Source organism: Sceloporus undulatus, chromosome 4 (genome assembly GCF_019175285.1).
Source record: "Sceloporus undulatus isolate JIND9_A2432 ecotype Alabama chromosome 4, SceUnd_v1.1, whole genome shotgun sequence".
NCBI lineage: Eukaryota > Metazoa > Chordata > Lepidosauria > Squamata > Phrynosomatidae > Sceloporus > Sceloporus undulatus.
In genome coordinates, this window is record NC_056525.1 from 57983559 (window position 1) to 58009412 (window position 25854).

At 40.2% G+C, this 25854-nt stretch overlaps 1 protein-coding gene across 1 annotated transcript; it reads left to right on the forward strand.

Annotated features, from left to right (window-relative positions):
• The first annotated feature begins 493 nt into the window (after positions 1 to 493).
• Positions 494 to 21485, forward strand: RAB29 (RAB29, member RAS oncogene family). The gene is made up of 6 exons (XM_042465513.1): positions 494 to 733; positions 977 to 1256; positions 12548 to 12619; positions 14604 to 14785; positions 18600 to 18721; positions 19687 to 21485. Exons 2-6 carry the CDS (start codon positions 1130 to 1132, stop codon positions 19802 to 19804), a joined length of 621 nt encoding a protein of 206 aa, XP_042321447.1. The 5' UTR covers positions 494 to 733; positions 977 to 1129; the 3' UTR covers positions 19805 to 21485.
• The last annotated feature ends 4369 nt before the right edge of the window (positions 21486 to 25854 follow it).

Sequence of the window (25854 nt, forward strand, 5' to 3'; positions counted from 1 at the left end):
AGGAGACGTATGGTCCACTCGGGGGAATGTAGGACGTCCTGGGAAAGGAGGACGTATGTCACTCTGGGAATGTAGACATGTCCTGGGAAAAGGAGGACGTATGGTCACCTGGGGATGTAGGACTGTCCTGGGAAAAGGAGGACGTATGGTCACTCTGGGGAAGTGTAGGACATGTCCTGGGAAAAGGAGGACGTATGGTCACTCTGGGGAATTTAGGACATGTTCCCGCTGGGAAATAAGGACGCCTGGTCACCCTGAGCTCAGCCCTTTCCTCTGAGCAGGGAAGCCCAGGCTCAAGGCTTTTGTAAATCTACAGCGCTATATAAATAAAGCATAAGGATAAGATTCAGGCTTGCTCAGTTCCAAACACTCCATTTCCCAGGAGGCCGCTTAATCCAGGGCCCAGTCCCACCTGGCCCCGAGCATGCCGGGAAATGTAGTCCCTTGCTGGCCCAGCTGCGCCCCGCCCTCTCACATGATCCTAGAGCAGAGAATGCGGAAAGGCAGGCGCCTCTGGTGCAGCAGCAGAAGAAGCAGAAGACGAGAGCAGCCCTTTGCTGTCTGCTGGCAAAGCCCTTCCTCCTCCTGTTGCAGTGAGGAAACCCAGCATCTGCCTTCTTCTCCCTTTGGCTCTCCATTCCCAGGCTCTCTCTCTCTCTCTCTGAAGGGAGGGATGCTTTGCAGAAGGGAAGCCAGCCAGCCTTAAAAGTCTGGGTCTCCTGTTTTCCTGGAGGTTGGTGTTGAGCGCCCACTTCTTCTTTTTTCTGTATGCCCAAAGTTTGGGGGGTTTGTTTGTTTGTTTTCTTGGACCGCAGCTCCCAGAATCCCCAGCCCCCTTGAACAACAGTCAAGGATTCTGGGAGCTGAAGTCCAGAACATCTCTTTTTCTGGTCTTGAGTGCCCACATCTTCTTTTTTTCTATTCCCAAACTTTGGATTATTATTGTTTAATTATTATTATTATTATTATTGGACAGAAGCTCCAGCCAGCAGTCAGGGATCCTGGCAGCCGAAGTCCAGAACATCTGGAGGACCAAAGTTAGGGAACCGCTGCAGCTGTGTGAAGGGCAAAGCCAGGACTCGCCTTTTTGCCTGTCCCGAAATCTGGCCTGGCGGGGCCCTCTCCAGCCATGGTGGGCCACCACGACCACATGTTCAAAGTGCTCATCATTGGGGATGCCACCGTCGGGAAGACCTCCTTGGTCCAGCGCTATGCCAACGACAGTTTCAACAAGCATTACAAATCGACCGTCGGGGGTGAGCGTTACTTTGTTTTTATCTACCTGTTTATGGTTGTGGTGCACCTTCAAGTCGTTTTTGACAATATGACAAACCTCTCGTAGGGTTTTCTTGGCAAGCTTCTTCAGAAACCATGACCATCCTCTGAGGCTGAGAAAGTGTGCGATTTGCCCAGTGGGTTTCCATGGCTGAGCTGGGATTCGAACCCTCAGGCTGACCCGACGTCCTCTTTTTCCAGGACATGGCCCACATTTTAGAATGGCATTTCAAAATTCATTCCGTTTTGAGCACGACTAAGAAGCATATTTTTACATTTAGATGAGTGTTTTTATTTTTTATTTGATCATGCTCTACATTTTTCTTGCTTGCACTATATTTTGTGGTGCCTTGTCTTCCTTTGCAGTGAGGACATCTGGCCACCCTGTGAACCCTGGTCTCATTGGCTCTCCTCATATTTATTTATTTATTTATTTATTTATTTATATCCTGTTTTCCCCCCAGAAAGATTGGGGCACAAAGGGGCCTGCAAATTAAATAGATATTTTTCCAAAAGAAAAGAAGGGTGACTTTCCAAACCAAGAATGCCTCATTCTCATACAAATTGCTTCGATTAGGCCAAGTTTGCACAGGAATAATGGAGTGGAAAAAAGCAAGAAATATGAATAATCAAATCTAAAAAAAATTTGGCCCACATGAAATCAAAAGTAAGGTCTGAGTGTTGGTCTAGGACTCTGGAGACCAGGATTTGATTCCCCACTTGGCCTTGGAAACCCACTGGCTGACCTTGGGCAAGTCACACACTCTCAGCCTCAGGGGAAGGCAATGGCCAAATGCCTCCGAACAAATCTTGCCAAGGAAACCCCTTGATAGGTTTGCCTTAGGGTTGCCATAAGTCAGAAACGATTTGAAGGCACACAACAACAACAACAGTACAGCATTAAAACACATCACCTCATTAAAAGAATAAAATATAGTTTAAAAAATTATAAGTGTTTAAAAACAGTCTATATTAAAACAATTAAAAATACTGAAACACATTCAGACAAACAAAACTATATATAGACACTTATACAGACCCAATATATGCAGCAAAGATTTGAGGCTTAAGGCTGTTTTTAATTATTATTTACTCCCACTTGATTGTAAAATGTTACTCTCTCTTGGCCTTCTGTGTGATGAAATGCTTTGTGTAATTCAAAGGCTGGCATAGTCCTCCGGTGCCAGAAGCCATAGTTAAAGACACTACCTTCTCGCTATTCCTGTTTCATTAGAAGTTGCATCTTTCAGTTCCTCTTTGGGTCTCCTTTATGTTTCCACCCTTTGCTGAAATGAAGCCAAGGCTTTTTCACACATTGGGAAGCAATATGGCATGGGTGCGTCCTGATACGCTTGCAGTTTCTCTTTCTCTTACTCACTCTCTTAGCTGTCAGTTATTAAATAATTACAGTCTGCTGTTTATGTTCCTTTCATTCGAAAAACTGATTATATCAAACCATGTTTATACCACATCGAGGCTCACTTGTGTGTGTGTGTATTTACTTGTGTGGGTTTTTTTAATCTATAATCTCTTTAGTCCACGACTTTGTTAGTCATAATTTAAAGCACTGGTTCCCAAACTTTGGTCTTCCAGATGTTTTGGATTTCAGCTCCCAGAATTCTTGACTGCTGGCCAAGCTGGCTGGGGCTTCTTGCAGTTGAAGTCCAAAACACCTGGAGGATCAATGTTTTGGAATTACTGATTTAAAGGTTTATTGTTGCTGCGTGCCTCTAAGTGATTTTTGATGTATGGCAACCCTAAAGTGAAACTATCATGGTGTTTTCTTGGCAAGTTTCTTCAGAGGGGATTTGCCCTGGCCATCTTCTGAGGCTGAGAGAGTGTGACTTGTTCATGGTCACCCAGTGGATTTTCAAGCACAAGTGGGGAATCAAACCCTCATCTCCAGAGCCATAGTCTAGTGCTCAAAGCACTATACCACGAAAGGTTAAGATCCTTTAAAATACAGAATCTGGAATATGCAATCTGGTTTAAGCACATGAAAAGTTTTTTGTACACTTTAATATCATGTTCTAGCTAGACTAACAGTTGTTTTCTTTGCAAGAATCTTCATGTGAGATGAAACACATGCAGACCACAGGATAAACTTTCTATTTTCTCTGGTTTAAATATAAGGGTGGCTCTGCCAAAAGGCATGGTGAATGATTGCCACAGGCAGAAGATGCGGGAAAGGGAGCAGTAATGGTAGTTGTGACCCATGAACTTTCTTCCTCTGTTGGAAGACAGAGCTGTATATGGCACCAAATCAGCCATGTCCAGGGTCACTTAGGCGCGGTACAAACCACTGAAAAAGGGTGGCCTGCCAGCGGCCTAATTTCCTCTGGAGGGAAGCCGCAGCTGCTAAACTGCTTGGCTTCCCTCCAGAGGAAAAGAACCCAGGAAAACTGGGTTATTTTTCTGCCATCATTGTTACATCACGAGTGCGTAACTGGGACATAACTGGCATGGTGCAACATGCGGACGCTATGCCTCGGTTACATCACAGTGGCAGTGCCCGTGTACACGGGGCACTGCCATTGTAGCGCCACCAGTACGTGCTAGGGTTAGGCACCATGCGGTTGCCGCGCGGACCCTAACTCTAGTTGCGCTGCCGCCACAAAGGCCCGTCTATCCCGGGCCTTAGAATCCTAAACTAGACTACTGCCTAGTTTGCTCCAGAATACTGGAGGACACCAGCTGCGTCCACACTGTAGTAATAATCCAGGTTGACACTGCTTTTAACTGCCATGGCTCAGTGCTATGGAATTCTGGGAATTGTAGTTTGTTGGGGTACCAAAACTCTTTGACAGGAAAGACTAAATGTCTCCCCAAACTATGGGCCCATACAGACAGGCCAAAATAAAGCTGCTTCGGGTCACTTTGGAGGTATGCTGTTTAAATGACACACATATTAAGAGGCCAGAAGCTGTGCCAAAGCTGTGCTCCAGTCCTTAGGATTGGAGCATGGCTTTGGTGCGGCTTCTGACTTCTTAGAATGCATGCATTATTTAAACAGCATACCTCCAAAGTGACCCAAAGCAGCTTTATTTTGGCCTGTCTTATGGGCTCTTAAATTCTCAGAATTCCATAGCTTTGAGCCATGGCAGTTAAAGTCGTGTCAACCTGGATTATTCCTGCAGTGCAGATGCAGCCAAAGTCTCATTTACAGTGTAAAAATAATTGTCAGTCCAACAGTTTTGGTATGAACATGGGGAGCAGATTACGACAGTCGGTTACTACTAGACATTCATGTCAAGAGACTTACCTTTACCTTTACGGGGAGGAGATACTTTTATATCATTTGTCTCTGGCTGACCTTTTACCCTTTTGTTTTACAAGGAATGAGGCAAGACTTCTTGTTAGCTTCGCGATAACGAAGGTGTGCATCTGATTATCTAGAATGTGGGTCATCTGTGGGTGTTAGCGTTTAGGTAGAGTGTGGGGGTGAAGGAGCTGGAGTGAACAACTAGGACAACAACTAATTGGATTGATTGGTGTGTTTAGGGAGCATCCTTTTTCATTTATTTATTTGATCCCACTTGTATTTATTTCTCCCAAGAATGCAACTCAAGGAGCTTGCAGCAAAATTAAGCATCACAAATACAGGTACCATTAAAACATAAAATGATTAAAAGATTCAAAGTATAACTTATAGAACAGCAGTTGGGAAAAATATATATAATAACCTGATGATTAAAGTTCTTTTTGCACCAAACAAGTTATCCAAGGCCCAGTTGAATAGAGAGGTCTTTGTTTCCTTGGGGTTGTTCACACGTTTTTTGTTTGTTTGTTTGTTTGTTTGCAGCATGACTATGTGAATAATCTCATTCACACGTTCTGGTTTTGTTGTTCACACTGTTGTTGTTTTTTTCATTGAAACCACATCTCTGTGAGTTCTGTTGCTCACACATATCACGAATAAAAATGGAGTCAATGATGTGGATGTATTCAAAACACGTTCAAGGAGTGCAGAGTTTTAACCCAGTTTATCCCGGGTCTATCTACATCGGTTATTCACACAGCTGACAATGCGAATCTTTCGGGAAAACTCGGGGGGGGGGGGGGGACAAGATAGATTATCCCAAGTTTTGTGGGGATTTTGGCAGCCCCCACCAACTTAATCAATCAAAACTTTTGTTGTTTTTTTTATAAATTCATGTGAACAACATAAATTCAGTCCATGTTCTACCGAGATTATTTTCACTGCCTGATTAACCCCTAGGTGCAAAGACAACAGGAAGAGAGCTAGCTTAGGCTCCCCTGCTAGGAGTTCCAGAGTGGATGGAAAGCACCGATATAGATAGTTCTTTGTGCAATGAAAATATAGTATGATGTTGTATCTGTCTTCTGTCCATTCTGGGGTGGGTATGATGCTCTTTCTACTCACTAACTCTCGGTTGTGGTTCATTTGTAACCAACCCTCTGCCTATACCCATGGCAATAAGGTAGTTCCTTAAATATGTTAGCTTCCTTTCTTTGAAATGATTTACGATGTATCTGTAATATTTTATTCTGTAATTGCTCTATAATTCTTTCACTGTAAGTGTGTAAATATCCTAACAGCACCAGATTCCCTCTGATCTTGGAAGCTAAGGAGGGTCAGCTCTGGTTAGTACTTGTATGGGAGACCACCAAGGTGCTTCAGGCTATATTTCAGTGGAAGGAACTGAGTATTCATTGCCTAGGAAAGTGCTATGAAATTCATCGGGTCACCATAGGTTTTCAAGGCACATACGCAAATACTCAGGTCTTTCATCATTCATTCACTAGGAATCCCAGTGCAAGAGTGGCTGTTCTACCAGCCATAAACATGTTTCTGTTGTCTCATAGCTTGAAGAATCCACAATAGCAGCATTGTCAGGGAATCAAAGTGGGAGATAAGGCAGGTATTAGGTTAATCTTCCTTGCTGCTTGATAAGCATATTGAACAGACAATCCTGTAATATCTATAGCAGAAAACCGCTTAAATACTCTAGATAGGATGATCAAAATAAAGCTGTCGCTCAGGTTGTAGACCTATTCTGGCGTTTAGATCTTCTCAAGGAGCAGCCTTTCCGATAGTATGTCACACTCCCAGGGCTTGGAACATTATTTTTAAAAAAATAAATAAAATCATTTTTATTGCCCTATTTAAAAGTTATTTGTTGCTGACAGAGTAATATGTTTATATGTTTTTAAGTACAGTGGTGCCTCGGGTTACGAAAGTAATTCGTTCCGCGGCCGCTTTCGTAACCCGAAAAGCCTTCGTAAGCCGAATTGCCATAGGCGCTAATGGGGAAAAGCCGCGTTTCGTGCGAAAAAGCGCCGAAAAGCACCAAAAATTTTCTTCGTAACCCGAAAATACATTCGTAACCCGGAACAATGATTTCCAATGGGATTTTTTCGTATCCCGAAAATTTCGTAACCTGGGTATTTCGTATCCCGAGGTACCACTGTACACAGTTGCATCAAGAGATCCCCCAGGGAGTTCACAAGAGTCATGTTTTAGAAGTAACAAGTAATTGTTGTTAAAGTACTGTTGGAAATGATAGCAATTTTAATTGTCTTATAACTGTTCATTATTGCTCTGGCCACTTTATCCCAATAAGTAACACATTACAGGTCGTGTTGTTCAAAGTATAATGTGTTTCAGGTTTCTATACCCTGAGGCCTCCTCAGAGATGTATAATTTCTGGAAATGTTGAAACTATGGAGGAACCTCCTTTTTTAACCCAGATTTTTTTCAGGGGTGGGGATAGAATCATCTGAAATTGTTTTAAAAACCACATTGTTAACACAGAGAGATTGAAAGTAATTTTGGGGCTGTACATACAGGTAGCGAAACGCCATCCCTCTTTGCTGCGTATTGTTCCCGGAGGAGCCAAACCATGTGGTAAGGATACGCAGTCAGGAAGAAGCTGCCTAGAAGCTGTGATGTAGCCCTATGACGCCGCTTCCTGTGTGTGACACGCAGACACTATGCATCGCGTACATCATCATGGCGGCCCCCCTGTGGACAGGAGGCTGGCATGATGGCGGTGGTGGCATATTTTAGGGTTCCAGAGCGTGCAGTTGCTGCGCACTCCAGAACTCTGGAATTGGCAGCGCCACACCGCTTCCTGCCCATGTGTACTGGGCCTTTGTTACTTTAGGAACATAAAATGCATTATATATTACTTAGAATATGTTTGATGTATAAAAAAGTACAATTTATCATGACAAATTGAACTTTTAAAAGAATAAATTATTTCTTGTTACAAATGCAGCTACAGTTCTAAAAAGACTCTTTTCGGTTTTGTCAGTTTGAGGTGCAAAACCACCCCTTCACCTCATAAATCCAGAAGAAACCATCAACAGTAGTAAAACAGAAAAATAATTTGTTTCTACCAGTTCCTCATAGTGTCATGCAAACATAATACACCTATTGCCAGAAAATGAACTGAGAAAAGAAAACCAAGATCAGGATTTCTAATGATCTGAAACTGTACACAGTCTTACATTAAAATCTTCCCTTTCGTAGTTTTTAGAAATGGATATGTGATCACCTTGTTCTAAAAAATTATCAGTTTAAAAGGAAATATTCCCATAATCCACTATTTCATATCTATTTTCGGGGGGGGGGGGGGGTTTTAGGGGGGGGGGAAATGCCCCCTCTCATTTTTCCCCCACACACTTTTTTATTTCTGGATCTACTCTAGAGTTACTTGCAGCAGGGCATGATGGCACTCATTTTCTGTGACTTCCCTGCAAATTGTCAAGTATGTTGTGTGCCCAGGTCGTGGCCACTGTAAGATCAGTATGTTTTTTTCATCAGTGTAGACAAGCCCTAAGATTGAGACAGAAGAGTTGGCAAGCTGGAGAAAATAAGTTATTATCTAAATGGTCTCTCAGTGGGGGATCCCTCTCTTTTTCTGTTAGCTGTCATTTCCCCCATTGAAGAATCCAAAATAAAGAAGTAGGTCAAAGATCCTTGAAGCAGAGTTCACATCCCACTGGGGAACTGGTGTACAAAGGGTCCAGGGTTTTTTTCTGCAAGAGATTCATTTACGCTCCCTCCACTTTGATCAGTGCTGTGGAGATGATGAACAGGTTTTGTATAGTTTTTTCTCCCTCTCTTCTTTACTCTGCCTTTTTGAATAGGATTCCTAACTTGAAACTTTTCAGACCCACTGACCTAGATAATAGCTGCTGACCAGTTAATTTTGTTCCTGTTGCACTCCAGGAGTGAAAAAGTATACTTTTCAGGAGTCACGTGATAGAGAGCAATCTTACTGCTTGATCTATAAGAGGGAAATAGTCACACTGATCTATGATTCTAAAAAATAAATCTGCAAGTACCCCATTAAGAGAACTCTTATACATTTTAGTAGACTTTTAAAAAAACTTAGCATACTCTTTTGATGTTTTTCTTTAATTTTGCCCTAAGTCTGTAAGACCATTAGTTAAAGAAGAGTTTAAGAACTAGAACAAGATTAGGAGAGCCATCCTTCTTAGTTATCCCCATTCTATAATGGTGAACCTAATCAAAATGATCTGATTATCTGCCCTGTGGGTTAAAACTGGAATCTGTACCTCTAGCATGCTTCACTGAAAGTTGAGAGTAAATTGAGAGTGGAAAGGAGTAGGAGCAGTTGTATTGTCCAGTAGACTTGTAAGTTTGGGAGAAAAAAACAATTTCACAAACTGGGGCTATTTGTCGTTGCTGCTGTTTCAGTATCTGTATGCACAGTACCTTTAAGACTGTGTGGAATAAGTTGTAGCATGAACTTTTGTAGACTCAGTCTACTTCCTCAGATGCGTGGAGTGAAACTGGTACCCAAGAAGGACCTTTATAAACTGACTGAATCCCCATGGAAATGCAAAAGTTGAGGGGTATGCATATGAATAGTGGGTCACCATGTGAATAGTGGAGGGAGTTTTGGAATCTGGTGTGTGCAGACTGAGTAACCAGAAAGGAGATGATGATAAACTAGCTGAGTGTCCAGTGTTATAATATGTGTAGTGTGCCAGCAAGCCATTGTCTTCATTCAACCCACTCTTGATGGATTGGGATACTTTGAACATATTTTATTTCGTTGATTTATTTCCCTCCTTTTGTCTGGTGTTTTCAGAGTGGTTTATAAATTTAAAAGAATGTAGATATTAATGAGTTTGCAACATGCCTTGGTATTGTATATCATATATCAGAGCATGCAGAGTGTAACTTAACTGGAGATCTGCAAGAGTGACCTTGACACTCTTTCCCCTTCCCACTTTACTACTGCTGGGATGAGTGCTGCCCACTTACTCCTGTTCATTAAATGGGTGTGTGTGGCTGGGAAAATGTCAAAAGGTGGTATATTTGGACATTGCACAAGGAGGTAGTGACTACCTCCTTGTGCAACATCCCCCAAGCATAAGCTTAAAGTAACCCTGGGATATGTCTCGGCAATTCAAGTTTTCTATGGCTTCAACCTTTGTTAAGTGGGGACGGGGGGGGGGGGGTAAACATCAAAAATAAAAATTTAAAACATCAAAAATGTCAAAGCCAAGAGTGCTAGAGTATAGCTTAAATCAGCAGAGTAGCAGAAAATGGTTCTTCGTCTAAAGATGTTTCTCTAAGGCCTGTTTACAGCCAGCCAAATAAAAGCTGCTTCGAGTCACAGTGGAGGTATGGTGTTTCAATGATGCATGCATCCTAAGAGTCCAGAAGCCACACCAAAGCCACGCTCCAGTCCTTAGGGCTGGAGTGTGGCTTTGGTGCAACTTTGGACTCTTAGGACACATGCTCATTGAAACACCATACCTCCACTGTGACTCGAAGCAGCAGCTTTAATTTGGCTGTCTTACAGGCCTAAGAATTGAAACTGACTCGAAACAACACAAAGTAGTTGTAGTTTAAACCAAACTTTACTGATGACTCAAATTGACATATGTATGTATATATGCAGCCTCCTAATCAAGCTAATGAATAGTTCAGATAAAAGAAGAAGAGAATCTTTATCTCATCACTTTGAAGAAGTTGAGAGAAGAGAAAGATGGGGATCAGACAGAAGCAGGAGAATCTCTTTTTGTGAGAGAAAACTTCCAGAAAAGAAATGACCTGCAATCACTTGGTTTGTTTACCAGTTTACAACATATTTATTGCCTTGTGATTCAGTAGGAACAACTGGTGTTTGTAATGAGGGGAGACAGCCAAAAGTTGCATGCAGGAAATCCTATCTATCTGAGGGGGATGAGAGGGATGCTGAAATCTTCCCAACAATTGCATCTGTTATCCTATGTGTCACTAGGATTCCAGCTATGCTACAGATTTGCTCCAGGGATAGTCATTATTAACAGGTTTTTTTTCTTAGTTCCCCCCCTCCCCGCATTAAATGCCTTTTCTTACCATTTGGAGCATAGCGTAGAACTCTTTTTGCTCAGGTATGCTTCATTATGGGGTAAACTATATACCGGTAATATTTTTGGCAATTTTTTTGCCTCCAAGATCATGTTTTCTTTTTCTGGTGAATAAAATGAACTAAGGAGAAAGTAGGACAGATGTCTTTCCCTCTTTTGTTCAGAGGTACTGTGAAATATTACTTACCTTGTTTATTATCATAGTCATTTGTGTGGAATCTTTGAAATGTTTCACGTGGGCTTCTTTCAGTTCTCATGCTGAAGTTGTCAGGGGTGTGGGTGCAGCCTGCTGAGGTCTGGGGATGGCAAAAATAGCCCCTGGACCAAGCTAAATTGTCCACCCCATGGAGCCTAGTTTTCTCCTTGGCTTCTATAGCTTGGAGAAGGAATCCAAAACTTCCTGTTTCTGCTTTTGCCTATCCAAAGGGTGCTGTGTCACGCACAGCTGGAACTGCAGTTAATCTTAACTATGAATAATAGTTTAAAAGAAACCAGCTTCAGATACTGTAGGTTGAAACTGACTTACATGAAAGAAAGAATTCTGAATTGTAACCAGAGTTTGTCAGTCCAACTGAATTGATAACGTGATTCAGGGAGAACAGGAAGAGGAGGTGCTAGTTGTGGCCCCAAAATTCAGTACAGTGGGCCCTTGTTATCTGCTGGAGTTTGGTTCCTGGACACCCCATGGATAACAAAATCTGTGGAAGCTGGAGTCCCATTAAATACAATGGCATAGTAAAATAGTGTCCCTTATATAAAATGGAAAATCAAGTTTGCACTTTGGAATTCATACTTCTTTGGAATATTTTCAAGCCGTGGATGCTTGAATCCATAGATAAAAAATCTGTGGATAAAGAGGGCCAACTATGCATAACAAAATGGCCTCAAACTGCATACTGTTGCAAGTATTCATGCCAGCAGCTCTCTACATCTCTCTATGCAGGGGACTGAGATGAGTACTATGTAAGGCAGGCATATATAAAGCTCGCCTCAAGTCTTATGAGAGCACCAGAAATGTGTAGAGTGAAAATCTTTTTGAGGGAACCCAGTCACCTCCAGAACAGGTTGAATCCAAATCCCTGATCACTTTTGTCTCATGATTTAATTTCAGTTTGTTTGCCTTCAGACAATCCTTTATTAAACCTATGTAACATTTAAGAGTACAGTATTAGCTGCTTTCTTGGCATTAAGTGAAAAGCGTTATTTCACCAATACTGCAAACAGTCACTCTTAGTGTCTTCATGAAAATCATGAAAAATATCTGGGACAAAACAGAATCTTTTGAAGCATGGTAGGCCAAAGGTCATGATGTTGAAAATGGTCCTCTAGAACCGGTTTTGGTGTGCAGTCTGATGGGAAACACCAGAATTATGCAACCCAGAATGTTTAAAAATCCTATCTGGTTAATTTTTGCATGAACACTGGGAAAAAGAAATGCATGTACTGTATGTGTTTGCCTACTACTAGAGACCATAGTCCCTGTCCTACAAGCAGATATTACTTTGCTGTAGATAACTATCATGTCATATATACTGATAAGAGTAAGAATTGTGCAGTGATTGAGAAATATGTGAGGCATGTGTGTAGAGTTCTAAAGCAAAATCCATAACATTAGTGATTGTCTGTTTTCACCCTTAGTCAGTGTAATTTATTAAACAAAAAAGTATCCCCTGAGGTTAGCAATACTAAAGTTTGCTCACAGTACCTCCTACATATAGGAAGCAAGTGAATAGTAAAAGTCAGTACTGTGAAAGTAACTGCTGTATTGCCTGATGAAGTAATGTGTATTTCCAAATGTCATTTATCAAGCTTGAAGCAGAATTGCTCAAGGAAAAAGAACCCATGCATAATGTTTTTGCTCAATCCCTCACTGGCCTGTGCTTCTCTTTCTGCCTCTCTTCCCATGGTGGTTCAGTGGATTTTGCTCTGAAGGTGGTGCAGTGGTCAGACTCTGAGACAGTGAGACTGCAGTTGTGGGACATAGCAGGTGAGTTCTTGGGGGGGGGGACTTTAAAAATGTGTGAATGGCTCCTCCCTCCCAATTTGTTGTACTTAGCTATTTGTGCGTCTTTTTTTTTTCAACTTTGAAAGATGACTTTTGAAAGATATATAAATATGGAAAGAAATCACCATATTGTACATCATAAGCTTTTGGGGACATATTTGCCATGTTATACCTCTTTCTTGCAATATGGTTTGTGCAAATTTCTGCATAAGATTGGAAATGACAGTCCTTGGAAACCCTTTGAGAAAGTTAGTGGCCAATTGGCACACAATTTGTGTGCATTAAAAACTCTTCCTTAGCGCAGAACTTTGCTTGTTGTTCCCCACTGTTTAGCCATTTTTACTGCCTCAAAGGCTAATAAATAAATAATAATAAAACTTTCATTTTTACCCCGCTTTTCTGTGACGAGACAATCAAAGCGGCTCACAACACATTAAAATATCCACATTCAACATTATGTCGAAAATTCCCCCCAAAACAGGATTAAACATGATACAATTAAAACTGGAGATTAAAATATCTATTAATAACACAATAAAAATATAACGAGGACAGAGTAATACATGATGTGAGGGGCAATCATTCTGTGGCCAGACACTTTTATTCAGGAAAGGCCTGCCGGAAGAGATTCGTCTTGACAGCTTTTTTAAAGCTGTCTAAGCTGACAATTTGAAGGATCTCATCTGGCAGGCCATTACATAGTCTGAGAGCAATTGCAGAGAGGGCCCTCTTGGAGGTAGCAGTTAGTCTGGTTTTTAAAGGCTGCAATAGGGTCTTCCCAGATGACCTGAGTGTGTGGGGCAGATCATATGGGCAGGGACGTAGCTAGGATTTTAGGAAGGGGGGGGGGTCTTACTAAGGGGGGGGGGGGTCCGGGCCCCCAGACCCCCCCCCCCCTGGCCACATCCCTGATATGGGAGTAGGCGATCCCTCAAATAGGTTGGACCCAAGACATGTATTATTGGCTATACTTTGTTCAATTGAAAATATGGTTTGTCTCTTCAGGAATGGAAAGAGCGGTAGTAAAATCACTAAACAAAATTCTGGCAATGTACAGAGTTGTCTTTGATCTTTGTCTAACCTTTTGGTGCAGACAACTAATATTTAAACAACTTGTGATGTTGCTAGTTTTCAAAGTGTGACTTTTCTACTGAGACATTAACAATTGCTAGGGAGACAGGCTTAAATAGCTCTTTTAGGACAGAACATGTTCACTATACCAGTTGGTGTAGTAAAGATGGGTAGCCACAAAGTAGACTGAGATCTACTGCCACTTCTCTGAGTGGATGTAGATCAGCAAAGGTATGTAATTCCCTTATAACTCTTATTTCTGTCACTCAGAGTTCATTTTTGTTATGAAGATTTTGTGATCTTTGTTTTGAGTACCAAAGATCTTTGGACAAACATTGTAGATGCCTTAAAACCCTAAGCCTTAAAGCATTGATGTGAGTCATCCTGCTTCCTCTTCTTTGCCCATTGTTCTTGCCAGACAGCAGAAAACAAATACAAGTGAGTCTTAGTAATGTTGTAGGGTTCCATTTTAAGTTACCTTGGCGTGGTACAGAGCATGGCGTGGCTACACTAAAGAAAAAGGAGGGCTAAAATGCGGCTCCTGTTTGCGCCGCCACAAATAGGTGGCAGCGGCACAAGCACATCGTTGCTGCATGGCTCCATCTGGACGCTGCACAGCAGTGACATCATCGCTGCATGCACTGTGTATACGGCGCTGCGCAGCGATGACATCCTGGTGACGGGCTAGGGTTGTGGGGCATCTGGAAATGGCGCCCTGAGGCAACCCTAGCACATCGCCAGGACATGATAAAGGGCCCCTCTGGAATGGGCCCTTGTCTCACATCTCCCTTGTGCAGATTTTGAAAAAATTAAGATGGAATACAAAGAGGGGAGGCTCACTGACACTGAATCTGAAAATCTCTACCTGAACACTATGTCTTTCTTAAATCTCCAGGTCAAGAACGCTTTACATCTATGACTCGACTGTATTATAAGGAAGCCTCTGCCTGTGTTATCATGTTCGATGTCACCAGTGTCAGCACATTCACCAGCTGCCAGAAGTGGAAGCAGGATTTGGACAGCAAGCTACGGCTGCCCGATGGAAGCCCCGTTCCTTGTCTACTGTTGGCTAACAAAGTGAGTAAATGTAAATGGGTACAATCATCTTTCCTACCTAGTGATTGTAAGTAAAGCTTGAGAAAGTTGCTTTTTGGACCATAACACTTAGAATTCCCTAGCCCTAGTCATGTTGGCTGGGATATTCTGGCACCTTTAGTAAAAGCTAACTTTTCCAAGTTTTGTTTATAAATGGTTAGCTAAGACTCTTTCTTGGATAAGTCAAAGACACTTAATAGCAGTGTTTAACAAGGGAATTACCTGGCCTTTCAGATGTTGTTGGATTCAATTTCTAACATTCATAGAATCATAAAATTAGAAGGGACCACAGCCTAGTATAGTTCCCTTCTATGCAGTTCCTCCTAGGATTTGCTTTCCAGAGCTTTTACCATTTTGCTTACCCTTCGCCCTTGTTAATATGCTCCTTGGATCCGTCATTATCAGCTGTGCTGGGCCACATCATTCCCACCCCAGGCTTAACATGGTTACACCAAGAAAACAGGATCTGTGTGTAAGTGGTAAATATCTGTATAGTGTTATTGCTTCTTTCCATGGTATGAAGTAAATATCTGTAGATGTTGTGACTCCAATTTTCTTAGTGTAATTTTGACTGTCCTTAATAAATGAGACAATTTTACTTTCTGATGCTCACTGTCCTACTTCTAGCTGAGAAAAACAGTCTAGTCTTATAATTTTACTTTTATTATCAGAAGAGACTTTTGTTTTTCACATGCTTTCAGATTCTACTTCAACCTATACATTTGCCCTTTTGCAAAGGAAAGGGTTCCTCCAGTTTGGAGAAAGCTTGAGAATGGGGGCAGATTCTTCTTTGTCAGTTGTTCCTGCAGGTCCCCCCAATTCCCCCATAGATCCAAGAGGTCTCCACAGTGCTCACGTGCATATGTTCAAGAGGGTATTTTTTGGGGGGTAGGGGAGAAGGCTGCAAGAGGAAGTAAGGATTGGAAATAGACTCCTTATTAGAGTTTCCTTGAGGAAGAAAGGGGGAATAAAATAACATTTTGATAGGAGTTTAGTGTGTGGGTACTTGGCATATTTGTTACATTCTTCTCCTATAATTACTGGTTCATAATTAGTTCCTTAAGCCCATGTGGGAAGTCTTTGGGTGCTGGCTTGGCCGTAAAAAGGAGAGTTGTGAATGAGCTTGGAGAATGTATCCTTTCACCATCATTCCCTGACACCATTCTGCCTTACCACAAGATCTTTAAAGGTTCAAAGCTATTGAAAAGTAAAGGCAGCAATGCATAAATACTTTGCCTGGAGGTTTCTGTCATGATAAAGAATTGTCAGATGATCTTTTTTTTTTTAACCAAAGACAATTTAGCAAGTATTTAGATTACTCTGACTCTGTAGGTCTATACAAGGAATATGCAACTCAAGTATTGTGTTTCTGGAACTACTGTATTGTGATTGTGAGCATCACATGTGATAGAGGCAGATTGGACAATTTCCTCAACAGGGTTTTGGTCAGCAGCTGCTGAGTACTCTTCTTTGCTTAACTGGCACAGCTATGCTGCACAAAGTGACTAATTTAAGTTGTCAGAAGGAAGACATGGGCTGAGCTTCTTGAAAGGGAAGCTGTGTTTTGTTAGAGTGTCCATAGAACTGGAATTTTATTTTATGAAAGCCAAATTCCAGTACTGTGTGCCACATGCAAAATGAAAGCATACTGTAAGAAGTGCCACAATGGAGATGGCTTGTTCGCCTGTGCAAAGGTACACTGGTGAGTCAAAATAAGTGATGGTGGTGATCATGGTGATAATTGTCTCTTCTATTATTATTATTATTATTATTAACCTTTATTTATATGTGCTGCATTTCCCTCAGGATTGGAACTCAAGGTAGTTTACAAATTAAAAAGATTAAAATATAGTGAAAAACATAGCAAAAAATAAATGTTAAAATAAATTTAAACTATTAATATTAAAACAATTTTGAAAGTATAAAAAGGAGTTAAAACAGTACAGTTTAAAATAATCTTACAAGCTCTTTCCTTAAAAGCCTTCAGTTGGAATTTTTTTAAAAATGACCTTCTGATGGAAGAAGAATAAAGCCCCTCTCCCAGTCTAACCTCACTAGGGAGGAAGTTCCAGAGCCCAGAGACGACCATCAAGATGGCCCTATCTTATTTTTCTACCAACTGTACCTATGAACGCGCTGGGAATGAAAGAAGAGCCTCTTCTGGGCATCTCAGGATCCACATAAGCTCACTGGGGGAGATACAAACTGTCAGATAGCATGGACCTAAGCTGAGTAGAGCTTTGTAGGTCACAGCCAGCACTTTCAATTGCGGGTGATGGAGAATTCCTACCAAGGCCTCAAATACAAGCAAAATCCTTGAACTAAGTGCATGTTCATACTACCTGTTCATTTTCTGTCTGAAAATGTCATGGAATCTTTGAGGAAATGGGCATTGAATGGACATTCCCAATAATAAAGCATGTCAACAGAGGCATCTACATAGGAAGTAAAATATATTATCCATAAAGTTATCCAGTTCTGTTATCTTGGTGAATAAATATTTCCCCCTCTTGCTCTAATAATACGAGAACACAGTAGGGCTATCCATTGATGCTGAATGATAGGAAATTTAGGTGATAAGAAACCAAACATTTCTTCACACAATATGTCATTGAACTGTAGTATTTCATTACCATAATACAGTATGTGGTGATGGCCACCAACTTGGGTGGCTTTAAAAGAGGATTAAAAAAAAATCATGAAATAACCATCAGCCATGGGGGTTGTATATTTTGGGAACATGAATCAACAGGCACTGTTGTCCTCATCTACTATTTCAAAGCTTCCCCACAGCATCTGTTTGTCTACCATGTTGAACAGAATACTGGATTAGATAAGACTTTGGTCTGATTCAACATGGCTGCTCTTTCGTTCAGATGACTGGGAGAAAGGTCACTTGTATCAATGTCAGAACAGATGCTGATATCCCATCAATTTACCTTGCCAACATAAGGTGCAAATGCACCTTGTTATAAAGTTACAGTTTATATAAGAAATTAAGGCTCTTGCTGTTGTGCTTTAATCTCACAGGCTTTTGGGAAGAGCCACAATGGGCAGTTCTTAGTAATATGCGGTACTATTTTAATTACATTTTCCGGCGTATAAGACAACTGGGCGTATAAGACGACCCCCAACTTTTCCAGTTAAAATATAGAGTTTGGGATATACTCACTGTATAAGACTACCCCTCTTCCAACACACACCAAATAAATTTTTTTAAAAAATCAGATTTGATTTCAGTATGATAATTTTAATTCAAATGACATGCAGATACTTAGCAGGAAACCTTGTTGTATACAAAGCCTGCTTGGATTAGTCAGCTCTCCCTGCCTGCCCAGCCCTTCCTGTCTCCAAGACTATCAAAGCGGTAGCTGCTTTCATACGGTCACTGCATACGGTGGGGATGAGGCCGTGGCTGTTTTTGAGCTCCCCCACCACCACCATATGCGGCGACCGCAGGTTCTCCAGTCTGGCTCAGAAGTTTCAGCACCTGCCCTATAAGACAATACCCGGCGTATAAGACGACCTCCGACTTTTAAGAAGATTTTCCTGGGTTAAAAAGTAGTCTTATACACCAGATAATACAGTATTTTCTTTCTATCTAAATCTTTTAATTTTTGTAAACCATCTTGAGCCCCAGTAATGTGAGGAAGCTGGGATGGCAAACAAACAAAAGCTTTGCCTTACAACCAGTCTTTCTTGGCATATGAAGATTACCTAGAAAGCAAAAATAATTGTATTCTTGTATTGGTACTTTTAAAAATGAGTTTTAACATTCCTGAGTTTTCTTTTGCAGTGTGACCTTTATCCTTGGTCTGTAACTAGAGAAGAAATTGATAAATTCAGCAAAGAGAATGGATTCACTGGATGGACTGAAACATCTGTCAAGGAAAACAAGAATGTAAATGAGTCCATGAGGTAGGCAAAATTAAAACTGTATAACATTTCTCAAATTCATTATGATGTGATGTTCAGGTTAGAATGGGGCTAGGTTTGGAGTGAGTCTTGACAGCAATTATCAGGATCTTGGCATCAGCATGGTTTTAATGAGATTACCACTATCCTGGCTGATTATCAGGTAACTGACACATTTTAAAGGTTTGAGCTTTGGTGATGAAAGAAGCTTGTACCTTCTGTAAATCAGATTGAAGAATGTATACACATTTTCTTTGCCTGAGTACACATGCCATTTGGTTTATATTATTAGTAATTGTTGTGTGCCTTGAAGTGGTCTTAATATTCCCCACCTTTCTTCCATTGAGCTCTAGGCAATGTATAATGGCTCTTATCCTCCTCCTCATAAAATAACCCTGTGAAGTAGATCAGGCTGAATGAGTGTGAGTGCCCCAAGGTCACCCAGTGACTTTCGTGGCTCGGTGGGGACTAGAACCTGAATGTCCCATCCCAGTACAACAGTCAAACCACTACTCTCATATTTATCACCAAGAAGCCATTATTTTGTCAAAGAACAACTTCAGAGTTATCCAGTAGGCCCTTAGTATCCACTGGGGTTTGGTTCCAGGACCCCCATGGATGGTCAAGTCCCATTATATACAGTGGCATAGTAAAATGATGTCCCTTATATAAAATGGTAAAATCAAGGTTTGCTTTTTGAAATATTTTAAAATATTTTCAATTGAATCCATGGATGCAGATAAGGAAGGGCAACAGATATAATCACGTGTTATCAAAATGCTCCTTTCTTTGATGATCTGAGGTAAATGATGCAGTGCAAGCAGTGCAGATTACCATAGTCACCTTGTGTATAAGAAATCCAGGCTGGAGAAGTTACAACTGTAATTTCATTCTTGGCCTTTCTTAGAGTGCTGCTAAATGAATGCTATGAGTTCTTATTATTGTAATTGAACTCTATTTCTCCTTAGAGTCCTTATTGAGAAGATGATGACGACATCACTGGGTGACAGAGATATATCTGTTTCAGGGCAGGGAGACTACATCAATCTAAAAGATGCGTCCACATCCAACTGGGGATGCTGCTAGTTGCATGTGCTTCTGCACCTGATCAAAATTCAAGATTGCTTTTCAGGCAAATACATCTAGTTACTTTTACAAAGCCATAGCAAGTATTCTTTTCACACAATTGTGAGCAGTGAGAGAGGAGGAAATCCCTCAGCCTAGGAGAGGCAATTGAAACCACTGCCTTTGGTCTTTTGATGGTGTTCGCTGGTATATACTATTCAACACTGTGACTTTGGTAAAGTCAGAAAGGAAGGATATTCTGCGCATTGATGCTTCCACTGCAGTTTAGGGGGAGGTCTCCACTTCAATTGATCCATGATGCATTGGCAGAAGAAGTGTCGTAGGAATCTTCCAGCACTCCAAAAGCAAAGGCCAAGTAATCTGTGTTTGACTAATGTGTGCGTATACTCACAGTTTGAAACAGACTGTCTTTAATTTATCATCTCTAGAAACGAGTTTTGGGCTGTAACACAGCTGCAGAATTCTTTTACCCCACCTCATGTGAAGGTGCCATTTCTTGCCATGGGAAGCCTACTGCCACTTTTGTATGTGTCTCTCTCTTTTGCCAAAGACTGCATGTTTTAAATTGAACTCTGGCCTTTTTGTGTCCCTGTTTTTATGTGGGTCACACAATTGTTAGGTCTTTTCCTGGTGCCATTTTATTAGAGAACCAAGCCATGAATTGAGGCAAAAGTTGTAAACTGTTTTGCATTGATGCACCTTAGTAGAATACCAGTAGTGTTCTTTGTTTTGTATAGTTCTTTCCCTCACAACATCTAATTTGCCTCTTTCAAATTCTGATGAATTACAGTACTTCCTTTTCGGTATCCTATGTGGGTGTAGATTGTCATTATGTAATGCTGTTTGAAAGCCCACCCACTGGTTTTACTGCTGTGAGGGGGGAAAACACAGAATAAGGGGCCCAGCAGGACAGAAAGCAAGAGTTAAATCTTCTCTGTGTCCTTCCAATACCAGGTATTTCTCTAATTGTTAATATCAAGGCAGGTGATATACTTTTGTTTCTTTGGTTTATTTTTAAAGTAGGTCAGTTCATAATTCAGGATGGTTAAAATAACAGAATGGTGAGATGTATTGAGGTGTCTGAAGTTTTAATCTTTCATTTTAAAATAAAAGACTAAGGGGGTGATTTCTTATGAGGAAAAGATATTGTGGATGAATAAGATGTCTATGTTCTTGATAACTTAGAAATTAAGTGGGAGACTCGTTGAAAACTGTGGAGGTCTGAGCATTAGCCTCCATTAGTTTGCAAGGAAAACTTTCCTTGTGGCTGCAGGTAGGATGATATAATTCTGGCATCATTTTAATCTTGTCCCAGATAATGTTACAGATAATTTAATACTTGTGTATAATAGGATACATTTGCCAGATAAACAGGTTACTTCTGACTATTTTTTCCTTAAACTATCTAGAAACAATACTAATTATTCATCCATTAGTCTTCCCTATGCAATATAGGCATTACAGGATGGTATTATAACATTATAATAAAATAAAATATAGGATATTGAACAGCTGCTGTTAAATAAAGTTATGTGCACTGGATGGGATAGTAAATCTCTTTTGATTCAGATGCCATTTTGGGTGACAGTAACATTTGTTTATCTCCAGTATTTTTAAAAGGTGGTGAAGGCTGTCAATGGCCTGTTACAATCTGCCAAAATAAAGCTGCTTTGGGTCTCTTTGGAGGTATGTTGTTTAAATGATGCATGCATCCTAAGGATCCGGAAGCTGTACCAAAGCTGCACTCCAGTGCTTAGGAATTGAGTGTGGCTTTGGCGTGACCTCCGGACTCTTAGGACCCATTCATCATTTAAATAGCATACCTCCAAAGAGACCCAAAGCAGCTTTATTTTGGCAGTCTGTAACAGGCCAATGAATTTTCATGCTGTATCTGAAGAATGCTGTAAAAATGCAAAGCATTGAGAAATACAAACTAAACCCCTTTGAAAGGGACGTCTCTATAGAATACATATTAATATATATCTATAGATTACTATTCCAGAACTCAAGTATGTTTGTATATTTAAACATCTCATTTCTACAGTCTGAAGTGTAAGACACAGCAAAACTAATCTGTATGAATGGAGTACACATTTTCTGCTTGCATCAGTTACAGAAGTGTTTGGGAAAGGAGTTAAATAAGAACTGTTAGGTAACTTCACTTCTCCACATATTCCAACAGTCTTTATGATGTGGTTATATTTTTAACCTAGTATAAAGTGGTAGACCTTGTGTTTTGTTACATCTTTTTGTAAAGTATTGTACAACACAACATCTGTCTGGCAGAAATTTCTACTAACTAGAAGAAAGAGCCTTTGAACACATTTTCCATGCCATTTCAAACAGCATTTCTAACACAGCACTATCAGGGCAGCAAAACATGGAGACACACATTTCAGTTTATGAGCTTGTACCTAGGCTCATCATTGCCTTTTTCAATTTCTGTAGTGAGACATTTGATACATTCTGCTTGGAGCTGTGCTGAGAGACAATCTAAGTCACTAACCTATGTACCGAGGGGAGGGGGGTTGAACACACTTGGGAACTAATGCTCATTATTTACACTTCTTTTCACATAGTATCCACACATCTTTTCACACAGTGCCTGTTTTTGAGGCTTTCTGATACAGTAATTCACTAACAAGATTTTTTTTTTAAAAAAACAAATGCTTGTTTAGTGTCACATGGAGCTGGTAAACATTTAAAAGTCCTGGCAGCTAAGAAAACAGCTAGCTTCCAAAAGGACTGACTCAATAGGACCAACCAGAATACAATGTATGTAAATAACACCAAACCACAAGGCTTCTAAAATGAAGGTAGTGCTTTGCAAAACAAGTGATAGCTCAATGTCCTCTCTGTCTTTCTGTCTCTCTCACACACACACTCATTCTCTCTGCACATGTGTTATGACTGTTTCTCATTGAAAACTCTTTAAATCTTTCCTTAAGATGTGTGCAGGTGAACTGAAAGCCACATAAAAGAGATGGATTCAGATGATAGTGTAATTTCCTTTTGAGGGGGAAAAGTTCATTTTTGTTGGACTTTATTTTTTGTTTCAATTACTATGCAAGGAAAACCCATTTGGCAGATGCAAGCAAAGAGGTGATTAAATGTTTCTGAACTCATAAATGCATTGTGCCTTATTTATAGGTGAACCCTCTTCTTCCATCAAATACCTGTTCTTTGGCTTGTAAACAGTAAGAACTCTGTACGTGGTTATGTTTGTATGAGACCTTCCTGTCTATTCAAATTGATATGTTTGGGCTGAAGAAACAAGGGCAGAACACAGTTCTCAGCCCAGCTATCAAATAAAACATGACATGATGTAGGAGAGTCCATAATGACATATTCTTGAAGACTCCACACTCTGTATAGTATATAGTCCACTCCTTAATAAGTCCTTGTGATTGGGCATCACATGGATACTGTGCATCTTGTAAAGATGGAATGTGCTGAATTTTATTTTCATTTATACACACACATTCTCTCCTCCAAATTAACTTGATTATATGAGGAGGGATGTTCCAGTGATATTTACTCTGGATCATCCTCATTTTGTTTGCTCACATTTCCTAGGTTATCAGCATAAACTTGTCATCAAATCTGCATTTTTTCATATAGTTCCTCTGCTTTTTTAACATCTGCCGCAATGTACTGCACTGGTGAAACTATCCATGTGCATCTAAACTTCATTGTACCCTCCATTATTAGCAATCCTGTTGTCAACTTTTATCAGTGTCTCAGATTAATCTTTTACCCTAATTATAATGAAGTAGAAATTAAAAAGCATTTTGACACAAAATATTACTTAAATAGCAAGGGCTTGCTTGGCAGTACTACTATAGGACTGTGTCCCTTGCCTTCTTTTATTTCCTTTTAAAGAACCTTTTAGCTAACACTTTTGAAAGTAAAGTACAGTGGTACCCCGGGATACGAATTGATCGCGTTACGAAATTTCCGGGATATGAAAAAGTTAGATTGGAAAAAACTGTTCCGGGATACGATATTTTTTTCGGGTTACGAAATTTATTTCGGCGCGAAATTCAAACGCAAAGCGCGGCTAGCGGCTTTCCAGCGCTAACGGAAAGCCTTTTCGGGTTGCGAAATTATCGGGTTACGAACGGAACGGCGGAACGAATTAATTTCGTAACCCGAGGTAGCACTGTAATCAAACAGTAATGCTTACATATAAAGGCATGTTAGCAGCATTTGAACAAGAAATATTTTTAAAAGTTGATTCAAAATTGTGCCCTCTCCATGCGCAGTTATGTCATGCCCACTATTGCTGATGCAAAGTGAGAAAATGTATTATTAGTCTTCCACTTACCTTTATGAAAAGTTCATTGCAGTTCTGCATGTAACTTTTAGAGGAGGGGCAATTACTGGATAAAGCTACTAAAAGTGATCTGTCACAGGGTTTACTCTAATTTCTCCCCAATATGGTAGAAGAAATCACAAGGCTAGACAGCTACCTGCTGGGGATGTTTTTAACTAGAAATCCTGTATTGAGCCCCTTCCAACTCATTGATTCAATTATTCTATAATGTTTCATCCAGCATGATGGAGATAGCCTAACTGAGACTTTAGATATATTACCAATATCTCCAAGGTGTGATGTGGCCTTAATTTGAATTAAAGTTTATGTCATGGTGAAAAATCATAGCATAATCTGGCAAGGAAAACCTGTTATTTCTAGGTACCAGTGAACCCTATAACCATGGTACTAAAGTAGCACTCATTGCAGTTTGCAATACCTGCAGCAATAAGGCTGGATTCAAAGCAGCTAGAAATATCTTCATGTGTATATTCCTTTCAGTCACAGATGTAGCAGTCAGGTAGAAAGCCTCAATAATTTACTATGGATATAAGGTTATAAAGATGGAAAAGATAAATTTTTTTCTGTCTTTATCTTGTCTATCTTCTTTCAAAAATATATTTGTTCCTAATTAAAACCTGTATTGCCAACTGCAGCAAAATCTGTTTACTGTACTGCATGTTTTATTTTCCTTCTGCATAAAATGTGTCCAGTGATACATTATAATAATGCCTGTCTGTCTGGAATCTTCCCCTAGTAATGATCTTTCCATAAGTAACTCTGTTGCACTCTCATAGAGGGTACACCATATTTCACCAATCTGATTAGTATTAACTGATAACTCCTCTCCAGGAATTACAGTGAGCCCTCCACATCTGTTGGAGTTAGGAGTCTAGGACTCCCATGAAAGTGGTGGGGGAAACAACACAAATTAAAAAACCACTTCTTTTTTTAACCTGAGAACACCTCTCTGCTGAAAGTTGACCATAGAATTGCACTGGCGGACCTACAAACACCTAGATAATTATTCTCTCTTAGAATGTCTAGGTTCTCCAGCACAACTTCTGGTGGATGTTGACAATAGAGTCACACTGGAGGACCTAGAGATTCCTACAGAGAACATATTAATCAAATCCACAAAAGTCAAAACTACACATGTGTAGGGATGACTGTAGTGGTTATGCAGAATGTCAATTGTTTTTCTTATAGCTATATATAATTCTAATTTTCATAGTTTCTAAGTGTAATGTTAATGAATTGTTTTATATCTAAGGGACAAAAGGGTTTTTAGGTATGCCATTCAACAACCAATGCAGTATTGAAATAATGAACAATAAATAAAATTATGTATTTGACTTGTTTGCAGTAATTGATTTTGGATTTCAGCAGTTTTATCTCATTCATGCTTTGATAGAATTGGGGATTCTTATCTGCATCTACACCCACTATTTCAGGGAGGGTAATCATGCAGCTCTCCAGACGCAGTTGTAGTTCAGCAACATCTGGAAGGCCTCACAATCCCCCTCCCTGCGGTTCTTACTGATAGTTACTTAAAATAGCTCCAGATTAGTATTCCTATCTATCTAGTGGCTGAGTCAGGCCTTCTGTACTGGAAAAAGTGGCTCGAATTTAATAATAATAATAATAATAATAATAATAATAATAATAATAATAATAATAATAATAATATTTATTTATATACCGCCCAATCACTGGGAATCCAAGCGGTTTACAA